Here is an 11,813-nt window from a genome sequence, read left to right as displayed (position 1 = left end):
AAAAAAAAAAAAAAAAAAGAAAAGAAAAACCAACAAACAAGTCAAGTATGAAATCTAGGACACTTGATAGAAGGCTTTCCTCATCTGACCCAGTTCAGTTAGCTCAGTCTTTTGCACATAGTTTATAGGACAAGTCAATGGATGGATTTTTAGAGAGCTTCAAGAATAATAGAACAGATTCATAAGGAAACCATCTGTAAGATGACCTAATTCCTTCCAGATTGTTCTGTAGCCCTATGCCTTTTGTTGCCTCCCTTGGGTTTTTTGAAGCCAACAAGCAGTCCACACTTTTACACCATCATAAGATCCAGCACAGCCCCCCATGGATTAAGTTCTGGACTTATGTAAACCAGTTAAGTGATTAACAAAGTGTGATGGTGTGGATATCCTCTGTCTTACAGCAGGCCTGGCCAGGTGGGGCTCAACAGATCCTACTTCCTCCAGCATGGCAGCAGCTGACTGGCGTGGCCACCCACACATCTGTACAGCATGCAGCTGTGATTCCTGAGACCATGGCAGGCACTCAGCAACTGGCTGACTGGAGGTAAACAGTCGATCTTTCTGGGTCAGCAGAGTTTCTGGGATGAGAGTTGTGTTCACCACTGACAGAGAACATCATGTGGGCTATGGCTACTGTGTAATGGGAGGTGGTTTAAAGACTATACCAAGACAGCCAAAATTCAGTTTGATTAATTTTCTACCCAAAACTCAGTTACATCTTTTAAACACCAGTGTAATTCACAAAACCCTGCTAGGTTTTTCTCAGAATTAAGTCCCTTTCAGAAAGCAAACATTTGTCACCAGTGAAGGAATACAGAAGAGAGTCCCCAAAGCCCTAAGCAATTCTAGAAAGTGTTCTCATGAAGTTTTGAGACATAGGTGCCTGTCTGTCTGAGCTCCCCAGGGAAAGCTTAACAGATAAGATATATTTGGAAGGATGAGCTCTGGCGTGTTTATTAAGTGTGCCTTTTCAGTTAACAGCCTGTCTTATGGATGAGAGTTCACCTCCACAGACCCCAGGGACTCCAGCCACCACCTGCCAGCACTCGGCATCTGTCTCCAACACTGCCCATGCACCTCAGCGGCTTCCTCATGGACACCTGCTCTGTTTTCATAGGCACTTGTCATTTTCCCTCTGGCCCTCATCCCAACACTGTCACAATGCCCTCCTTGACCAGTACAGAGCCATATGACAGCCCTCCAGTTGTCCCCAGCTCTGTGGCCCCTGTGGGATGTACCTCCTGCAGAAAGTACTCCCTGCTACCCTCTGATAGTCTGCTTACCACCTTGAGAGCCTCCCTAGTTCCTTTTTGGAATATAGAGCTCTTGGGTTTGGTGTGGCAATATATATCTGAAATCTTAACACTTTGGCTGAGGTAGAAGGATCACAAGTTTGAAGCCAGTCTGAGGTATATGGTGAAACTCTATCTAAATAACTAACTCACTCGCAGGAAAAGGTAGGCAAGTGGCTAGATAGTTCTCTGAGTCAGGTGTCTAGTGCAGCTTTCTCCTTCTCCACGTAAATCTACTTTCTGACAGGAGGAAAATCCCTGGTTGTCCTCACAGCTGCACTCTGCATCCAGTGGAAGCAGTTTCAAACCAGACCAAAGTGGTTTCCAGTCTGGCTGTGTAAGACCTGAGGCAGGTTATTTAACTTTCATGGCCTCAGTTTGTTTTTCAGTAAAGTGGGGCCATGATGCTTACCTCACAGAATTGTGGGGTAGGGGATAGAGGGTTGTCAATTGAAAGGCACAGAAAGAGTTTGGCCTGTCTGTCACATGCAGTGTAGCAGTGCCTGGATGTGGCAGAATGAGCTCGGCATCCTCCCTTCACCCAGTCATGACAGCCCACACCTCAACCAGTCTTTCCAGGGAGACCCCACCACAGCATCTTTTCCTTTGTCTTCAGCAGTTAGAGCTCACTTCATTTCTGCAGTATTTGTGCCCTGTTCATGCATCTTTTCTGTTCTGCCTTCTTTCGCCTCTCTTCCATCTCCACATCCTCCCAATCTCTGTATCTCATCGCGGGTCAAAGAGCATCCATAACCGTGACTAGGAAACAAACAAGAGAAGAGTGCCAGCGCCGCCCTCATTGCCAAGGAAAAGGGCCATCTGTAGGGAAATAAAGAACAGAAAGTCAGCGCCACGTTCCTTTCCAAAGGCCAACCAGGTCTCAAAGACCATCAAAATTGCTATGAAATGTTTGTCTTTTTCTCCTATTTATCCTTTCAAGTTACAAAGATGGAATCTAATGATTTTTTTAAAGTTCAAATAAATAATTCTTTAGCTTTTAATTTTATTACATGTTAAATGGGCTTTTACAGACAGATCTTTGGATTAATCACCACTTTAAACATTTCTGTTGGAAAACAAGGCTTTTTTTAAGAGTCATCCAACCTATATAGTAAGACTTTAAAATGTAACCCAACTCCAGGATGCAAGCTGCCAGCATATCTCTGTGAGCATATGTATGACTGTTAGTAATTTTGATTTAATACAAACTCTATACGAGTCTAGTCACCCTTCAGTTAATCTAATTGTTCATTCAGCAAGCGTGTAATTAACTGATCAGCTGCTACATGCCTGAGCATTGTGTTAGCTACTGAGGGAATTCAAAAGAACGCTAATGATTCCTAACGCCAGAAACATATGGCTCCCAGTCGCCAAAGTTTGTTTTTCACATTAACTACAATTTCCTCATTAATAAAATGGTGTATCTAAGACATCCTGCCTACCTCACAAAGCGGAATAAAAGAACCCATTGAAGTTGCTTTGTAAATTCTAAAACAAAAGGTATGTATTACTGTTCAGCATAACCACCTGCTCAAGGGTTTTACAGGTCAGAGGCTACTTATCCCATATCTCTAGAGCTTACAGACTCTGACTCTACACACTTGACATTCTTTCCCCTTGAAAATCTTGGTTCTAACTCATCAGCCAGTACTTCCTACTTCAACCCAGGCCTTCCAGTCGACAGGTCTGCCGGAGAAGCTTCGTCTTATTAAAGAGTTAAGTTCTATAAATCACTGAGGTGCCTTTTGTTCCCGTTTCTCGTTCAGGAACACGCATGCTCATGGAAGTCATTACAATCCCATCATGCAGCAGCCTGCACTCTTGACTGGTCATGTGACCCTTCCAGCTGCCCAGCCCTTAAATGTGGGTGTGGCCCATGTGATGAGGCAACAACCAACCAGCACCACCTCCTCCAGGAAGAGTAAGCAGCACCAGTCATCTGTGAGGTAGGTGATGAGAGCCAGCAAGAAACACCAGAAGACTGAAATGCTAAACACCGCTTGGAAGCAGGGCTTGCCAGTGCACTGCCCTGTCCTGGTGCAGGGAGCAGCAATTCCTACAAGAGCTGGGAACATCTGACAGCACATGGAACACTCTGGAATTTGCTAAAAGCACTCTCTCTGGGCTCTGTGCCTCTTGACTCTTCCTAGTGCCTGTCCCTCTGGCACTCTAAGGTGGAGGCCTAGAGTCATGGTACACCTAATGTCTTGAGTGCTTCAGTCATTTTACCAAAGAAAAAGTAGTTAAAGCACAGTAAGGAAGATTTTATTTGAGACCACAGGGATGGATACAAAGATGCTGCAGTGGAGGAGAGTGGGCTCAGCTCTATACATAGTATGGGCATCGAGAGTTTGTACCCAGGGAGTAGTGTCTAGGTCACGTAGGGAAAATAACAGATAGGAGATGGCAGAAACTGGAGGATTGTAGCTAAACAATCCTAACAAGATTCTCTGAAAGTGATTAGCCATCACCTAAGGGAAAGTGGGGGAGGAGGAATCTGGTCAGACATTAGGTCCAGTATTCTAGATATCAAGAGATAGGAAGAGTGTCCTCTAGCTAAAATGAATTAGCAAGGTTCTTAGCTAAAACTAGATTTTATAAAGAAGTGCACAGTTGAGCCTATGAAAAGGTTCAAAGTCCTGCCTAAATTTGGCCACACAGTCTCTGTCTTCTTTTCTAGAAACAGCAGACCTTTGAAGTTTCCGTTTGATTACAAATTATCAAGATATATTTTTAAAAATCACTAGAAAATGTACTTTTTTGAAATTTCAGGTCAGAAACATAACTCATTAACTTAAAAATAAGTTCTATAGCTATTAAGATAGATCTAGGCCATGAAACTACAGAATTGCTCTCACATGAACACATTTGGCTAATTGCTTAAATATACCTTTGGTGATTCCCAAATACTAACAGTGGGCTGCTAATCTTTCGCATGTTCCTGAACTCTTAAACCATCAAGATTGACATAAGAGTTCATGTTACATGTCCCTTTGACAAAGGCAAACACAGAGATGGGAGATAAGTTAGCAGTACCAGGGACTGGCCATGAAGAAGGGAATTCCTGGGAACAAGCATCAGGGAATGTGGTAAAAGAGGTCTGTATGGGTAGAGTTTGTAACTATATCGTAACTCATCAAACACTTCAGAAGGGAAAATTTTAGTGTATATAGTATTTTATATATATACATATATAAAATCAATAAGCCTGACTTTTAAAAAAAAAAAAAAGGTTTCTAGGCTCTACTCTAAACAACAATAAAAGCAAAACCCACAACCTATAGCTGTCAGATAGATTTAGGTCATGCAAATACAGAACTGTTCCCACAGCGTGTGATTTAGATGCACATATTTATTGATTTTTGAGAGATTGAACAAAAGAAATCAGGTACATAAAATCCTAGTTGTTCTAATGTGCTTTTCTGTTTCTGTGATAAAAAAGGACTCTGGCCAAAAACAACTTGGGAAGGAAAGAGTTTATTTCATCATACAGGTTATAGTCCGCTATCCAGGAAATCCAAGACTAAAGCAGAGACCAGGGACAAGCACTGTTTACTGGCTGCTCCCAAGCTCACGCTTCACTACCTACCTTTCTTACACAGTGCAGGGCCACTGTGCTGTACCACCCACAGCCCTCTTAAGTCAATTAGCAATCAAGAAAATGTCCCAGGCAGGCCCACAGGCCAGTCTGATGGACACAGGGTTGGGTTTTTAGGCTCCTCTTCTCAGGTGCGTCAAGTTTATCCTTCACACTAGTGACTTTTTTCTTCCAAGTGCCAGAGTTATACCTTCCTTCTTTCATTCTTTTTTTAAAAGTTATTTACTTATTTTATCTATATGACCCTCCTTGTAAATACGTGTTGTTTTGTCATTACAGAAATGTCTCCACCTGTGAGGTGACCTCTTCACAGGCTATCAGCTCCCCTCAGCGATCCAAGCGTGTCAAGGAGAACACTCCCCCACGGTGCGCCATGGTACACAGCAGCCCAGCTTGCAGCACCTCAGTCACCTGTGGGTGGGGCGACGTGGCCTCCAGCACCACCAGGGAGCGACAGCGGCAGACGATTGTCATCCCCGACACCCCGAGCCCCACAGTCAGTGTCATCACCATCAGCAGTGACACCGATGAAGAGGAGGAGCAGAAGCACGCCCCCACCAGGTAAGGCTGTGCACATAGACTCTGAGGACAGAGCAGAGATTCGATCATTCCCCCGCTGACCCCTACATCTTCATTTTCCCATGTTCTTGGACCCTAAGCTTATTTTAGGAGAGCAGCAAACAATTTTGCCATACTTTTCTTTTTTTTTTTTTTTTTTTTTTTTTGGTTTTTTTCGAGACAGGGTTTCTCTGTATAGTCCTGGCTGTCCTGGAACTCACTTTGTAGACCAGGCTGGCCTCGAACTCAGAAATCCGCCTGCCTCTGCCTCCCAAGTGCTGGGATTAAAGGCGTGTGCCACCACGCCCGGCTGCCATACTTTTCAAAACCAAAATAATTTTGAGTGAGTTTAGCCTTAAAAAATAGTTACAGTCCCTAAACATTTAGGAATATGAGACTATAAAAACTGGGCTCCCAGTCCCAGCTTAGTTTTAACACTTACAAGCTTAAGCCTCCGGCTATCGAATATATTCCCAGCTGGTCAGGATGTCTCTCTAACATGGCCTTGGCTCACTCAGACTTTGAAGTAATTATCCAATTAATCAGAAATTTCCCTATGTCTGATTAACCCAATCCTTCAAACTGCCAGTTGGCTCTCTACCCAGAGAGCACTACTGTTTATTCCAAAGTAGCAGTAATTTATTTTACTCTGTGTGTGCTTCCTGGGCTTAGGGAAGAAATATTTATTATATTTGTGAGAGTGCTAACTCTGGCACCAGAGCCTCTTTTCTACACTTTGCAACCAGACTCAGCAAACGTGCCTCCTTCCCAGTCTCGCATGCAGCCCGTTCACCTTCAGGTTAAGGCAAGCAATCTGAGTTTTCAGCAGTGGGACTAGTATGTGTGTCGTTTTTCCTGTTGAGTGGCTCAGTGTGATTATCAGTGTAATTTGATATTGCACTGTTGTGTTTCTGTCCCTGCCATCTGCTATCTGTCTGAGGGACAGAGGGTTGGTGAGGCCAGGCACATGGTTTTGCACCGTAATATTATTTACATTCTTCCGCCTGTTCCAGAACTGGCCTCACTTTGCTTTGTGACTATAGCCCCCAAATTGAGTCCGTGTTCCATCCGTCCAAGCCTGAGCATTTTAAGGGCTTGGTCTCCTTCCAGAGAGGAAGATTCTTGCTGCCCCAGACTGGCCCCTGGCTTGGGGAAGCCCGTGCATATATGTGTAGTGCTGGATAAGAAAAGCTGAGCAGTCCTGAGCACAGCTGGAGAAACGCAAAAGCAATTTAAAGACCTGGCTGTCAACTAGATTGCAATGTCACGTTTGAAGTCTGAGATGTGAATTGACAGCAGTTCTGAACACGAGTGGCTCAGGAGAGGCTTGACTAAAGAGTAGGAGGGCAGGACAACGAGTGCCATCTCTGCAGCGGCCAGAGAGCCAGGAGGACTGAAAGTGGAAGGAAGTGGAATGTGGAACTGTGTCCCTGGGAGGAAACCTAATGAAATGTGTGGCAGCTTGTGAGAATTGTGATAAAAATGACTCCAAGGCCCAGAGTAAAGATGGACAGCGGCCAGGGGTAGGTGACATGTGAGGAACCACACCCTGAACACAGGGCCATAATACATAGAAAATACAGGGGACTGCGCTGCAGACTAAACCACAAAGCAATGGTAAAGGGCCTCAGCTACCCACCCTGGTGACAGGGAGCCTGCAGAGGAAGATGCAGTAGTGATACTTACTGCAGAGATATGATTGTTGCCTTAGAAAATGGTTCAGGACCCAAAAAGATAGAAAAGTCTACCTGAAGCCAGTAGCTCTTAATAGAAAAACCACTGTGTAATTGTATCATGTAACCGTGACTGTATTTAACAACTAGAAAGTAAAGGAACTTACGATTATGTGTTCTGGAAATTGTAATTACCATGAAATTTAACACAGTGACTATTTACTGCCCCACCATTGTAAGACAGTATGTCTGGAACTTCAAGTAATATACAAATAAAGGGACAGACTCTCTCTTCTTGAGGCTTGCAGATAATAAGCGTGACAAGACACTTACAAATCACTCTGACAGGAAGTAGAACATCTCCTCCAGAGAAGCTAGCGAAGTCTCAGGAGAGTTAAGGAGAGAGTTGCAGACTTAAGTGAGGTGACTGATGTGGCAGAGTGCCAAAGGGGAGCAAACAGAGTATGCCAGAAGCAAACCTTATCCAACAGAATGAAGAATGTTGGAGGAAATGGGGTGCGCATGGGAATGGTTGTTGAGGCATTTCCCCTTAGATGGAAATGAGGGATTTGTCAGAAGGCTCTAAGAAGTTCAAGGAAAAGCATCAGGCCTAGAAAACCAAGACTATACTGTTTGCACCTAAACAAAAAAGCACTTGGCCATGGGCTCCAAAGCTGGACAGCATCCCCTATTCTCCCGCTTTCTGTTCAAGCATTGGAGACACTCTGACCAGTTACTTTTCTACTATGATAAAATACCATGGCCAAGGCAACTCACAGATGAGTTTATTTGGGGCTATGGTTCTAGAGGGTTAGAATCCAGATGGCAGAACTAAATCCGTCAGCAACAGGAACAGCTGAGAGTCTACATCTCAAACCACGGGGAGACAAAGAGCACTAATTCAAAACCATAAGTTTTCTGAAACCTCAGAGCCTTCCTTCAGCAACACACTTCCTCCATCAAGGTTTCACCTCCTTATTCTCCAAAGCAGACAAGACTTACGGGGGACATCTCATTCAAACCACCAGTCTCTAACTCTGGTCATACTTGTCACCAAACCACATTTCTCCTGGGAGGTGAGCATCTTGATTGTTCTGCCTGAATTCCCTTCTTGCTACTTACCCCATATCTAGCATTTGTAGTGCCCAGTGTGGTCCTCAAATGCTGATTGTTTCCCTAGTGTGGCTCAGTCTCTGCACAACAGCTAAAGCATCAAGGGTAACAGCCTGACCACAGAGTGTCTTTTAGCATCAACATAAGATAAGTGATAAACCACATTTTTAGGCCTCACTGACAATGTCGCTCAATCTCCAAAACTAGATGGCATTGCCTAGAATTGTTAAAAGAATATCAAGGGACGATCTTGACCACAAATATGGGCACTGTTAGTTGCCGAAGCAAATGGCCAGGCAGGAGAATCCACAGCATGTAGAGACATGGGGCAGGATGAACTGAAGGGAACCGTAGCAGACCCGCACACAGTTTACTGCAGTTTGCTTGTCACTTCTATTTCCATTCAATAAATGAGGAAACTAAGGCCCAAGAAAGCCAAGTGATGAAGTCAGATTAATAAAGGCTCAAGAAAGGGAATTTGGATTCATTCCGGAAGTATTACACCATTGATGAAATTTTATTAATAATTATTTCTCTTTAGTCATTAACTTTACAGTTCTTAAGTCTCTCCTTCACCTTATGTAACCAGGCCCCTGATAGTATCCACTGTATGCAGGGAGCTGTGACAGGGCCATGAGGAGCTGAAAGCATAGATACCAGGTACTCTAGAGTGCTGTGGCAGTCTCAGGAGATGGGCAGGAGTTTAAAACTTGCCAGTGTTCCATAACATTTTAATAAATGTGTTTTCTCTATTTCAGTGGTTCACTAGTAGACTAGGGGGCTTTTCTAATCATGGCTAGAGAGTAGACATAAAAACAGAAACACTAAACAATAAGCATGCTGTTTGCTATATTTCCCAGAATTAAGTAGAACCTGCCTATTTTAAATGTTTTTGATGAGGGAAGCATTTCATTGTCTCTTTCTCCTTTAACATGGAATCTTGTTGATCAGTGTTTACAAAGATGTATCTGTTTACCAAGATCCTCATACCTAACTCACCTTATGCAGACACAGTCTTAGAGAAGCCATGGTGTGCAAATGCCTGTCATAAGGAAAACATTTAAGTATCTGATCAAAGTGATTCATTGAGCTGATTGGGTCCGTTATTCCCACACCTATCACTGACTCACTGGGTGTCCCTCTCTAGTAGAAAAGGTGGGTCACAGGGTACTTCTGCCTTCCACACTTCATAACACACAAGCAGACTCGTGAAGGTTGTTCAGCTAATGTCGCCAGTAGTGTCACCTCTAAGAAAATGGGATCATAACTATCACAGGAGGCTTTAGATAAGAAAGCAATGTCCTAAGTCACTCTTAAAATATTTATATAGATTTATAAATGGAGGGCTAGGCCTGTAGTTCAGTTGCTTATCCAGAATACATGAGGCTCTGGATTTAATTCCTACCCCCAAAAAAGAGTTGACACTTGCTTCTTTATATTAAATTAAAAAGGTGGTAAAATTATTTCAGATAAGTCACAGTCTGAAACTATTGTTCAAATGACTTCTGCCTGAAAAATGGACAACCAGAGAAAGAAAAACGACACTCATTTATTATTACCTGAGCAAAGAGGTCAGCCTGAATTGGAATCTCTTTGCACTGACACCTACAACAGTAGAACCTCACTGCCCTCCTATCCTGGTTAAGAAGCCCCGTACAACCAGCATCAGAATGTGCTCCTGGCCAGTAACTGCCAACTAGAGGGAGGGAACCTAGAGCCAGACTCACAGCGCCGTGTAAGGGACGTTTGTGCTCTAGCACATGCCTAAGTTGGAACCTGTTTGTCCTGTGACTCAGCCCAGCAATGGAAGTGGTATACTCAGCCATCCTTAGTGCATCGTCATCACAGGCTTCCATTCAAGCAGGTCAGTGGAGAGGCTGAAGCACTGCATCCTGAAAAGGCAGCACTACAACCTGTCTGTCCCCAGCATCGTATCCTCATGCTCTCGTATACCACAGCCACACTGATATGTGCCAGCCTCCTGTTTACTCCTCACCTTCCATAGCTGGGGCTACAGGCACCAGAGAGGAATTGGATCTTCTCTGGCACGGTAGTGCTTAACACGTGGGCTTAGTGTACCAGCAACCCAAGCCTGCTGAGTCAGACTGGTTGAGGAAGAGAGAGCCGAACCAACTACTGAAGAAAGGGGAAGAAAAACCAGCACCTCCTTCCAGGCCCCTTTCTGATGTCCTACAGAACAGTCATGTGAAGGCTGACCTTAATGGAGACAGATGTGCAAGTGTATAATACATACAGATATAAATAACAGATAATACCATTTGAATAAAATATATGGGACATATTAAAGTTGTGGTGAATGGGAGATAGCTTAGTTGGTAAAGTGCTTGCCACGCAAGCATAAGGATCTGAACATGAACCCCAGAACCCACATGAAAAACCTGAGCATTGTAATGCGTGCTTATAAATCCAGCCCTGGGGTTACAAAGACAGGCAGATTCCCTGAGACAGTGCCTGACTAACCTAGCTTAGCCTACTTGGCAAGCTCCAGGCCAGAGGAAAACCTTGTCTCAAAAAAGAAGATGGACATCTCCTAAGGACACCTGTGATCTTCATGCCTCAGCATACAGACACAAACACCCATACGTGAACAGTAAACAAACACATTTAAGGTACCGTTTCTCAATCTGATAGCTAAATTAAAAGCTATATAACATCAAAAGGAGGACTTTGGTCTGCAGGCTCTGCTGCTTATCCTTCTCAGTAGGAGCAGGTTAAAAGTAATCCACTGGTATTTCTGGTCACGGGGATCAAAGCAGTAAGGCTGGCTGAACCCTCGTGTCTTTTCCTTCAGCTGGGAAACTCTCCGTGGAATTCACCCCATGCCCCCCCAAAAAAGCCACTCTTAACAAATGGGCCCTGGAGACACCAGAAAGGAGAGTTTGCCTCATTTTACTGTTGCAGTGTTTGCTAGGACTGTCACTGGGAAGGCAGAGGGCCATGTAGCATAATGATTAAGACTGCAGATGGTTTGACCTAGGGCAAGCAAAGGACGGAAACCCTCCTTATCTGCAGTCATCCTCTACAAGAGGAAAGTAATCACTGTCTTTACCATGTAGTCTTGTTCTAAGGACTGAAGGAAATAACACAAATGCAGCACTTTGAATGGTATGTATTTGATGTGTGTCCCGTGCATGCCATCAGTGTTGGAATGGAAGAGCAGGGGGTTGGGTTTTGTTTTCACATACGGTATTTTCTCTGAAGTCAGTGGAGATAGAGGAGTCATGGAAAGTTTATTGGAGGAGATGAGTTTTGACCTTTGTCTTGAAGGATGAAATTGACTGAGATTAGCAAATAGAAATCAGAACTACATTCCAGAAGGGACCCTACAGGGATGGAGGGGTCAGAGGCTTGCACCTGCTCCTCTGCCTGACTTTCCTCCTCTGCGGCTCATTTCTATACTTCTTAGCTCCTTATTTCCCTTCATCATTTTAAAATGATGAAAATCATCTATTGCCATGACAACACAATGGAGTCTCGAGCTCTTGCAGCTTTACTTCTTATTCAGAAGTGGTGTCTGTCAAGGCCATTTGAGCAAATATGTCTCGTTCCCCTCCTATC

The 11,813-nt window shown here is 43.9% G+C and overlaps 1 protein-coding gene across 1 annotated transcript in view; it reads left to right on the top strand.

The window, feature by feature from the left end:
• Nucleotides 1–11,813, top strand: part of Hipk2 (homeodomain interacting protein kinase 2) — a 187,049-nt gene that overhangs the window by 153,604 nt on the left and 21,632 nt on the right. Inside the window, exons 8-10 of the mRNA XM_029478639.1 lie at nt 402–544; nt 3,059–3,238; nt 5,170–5,451. Of these exons, the coding sequence (XP_029334499.1) occupies nt 402–544; nt 3,059–3,238; nt 5,170–5,451 (605 nt within the window). The remainder of the gene's footprint in view (nt 1–401; nt 545–3,058; nt 3,239–5,169; nt 5,452–11,813) is intronic.

This window comes from Mus caroli, chromosome 6 (assembly GCF_900094665.2).
Source record: "Mus caroli chromosome 6, CAROLI_EIJ_v1.1, whole genome shotgun sequence".
NCBI lineage: Eukaryota > Metazoa > Chordata > Mammalia > Rodentia > Muridae > Mus > Mus caroli.
Note: the sequence above shows the minus strand (reverse complement) of the source record. Positions and strands in the feature narration are given on the sequence as shown.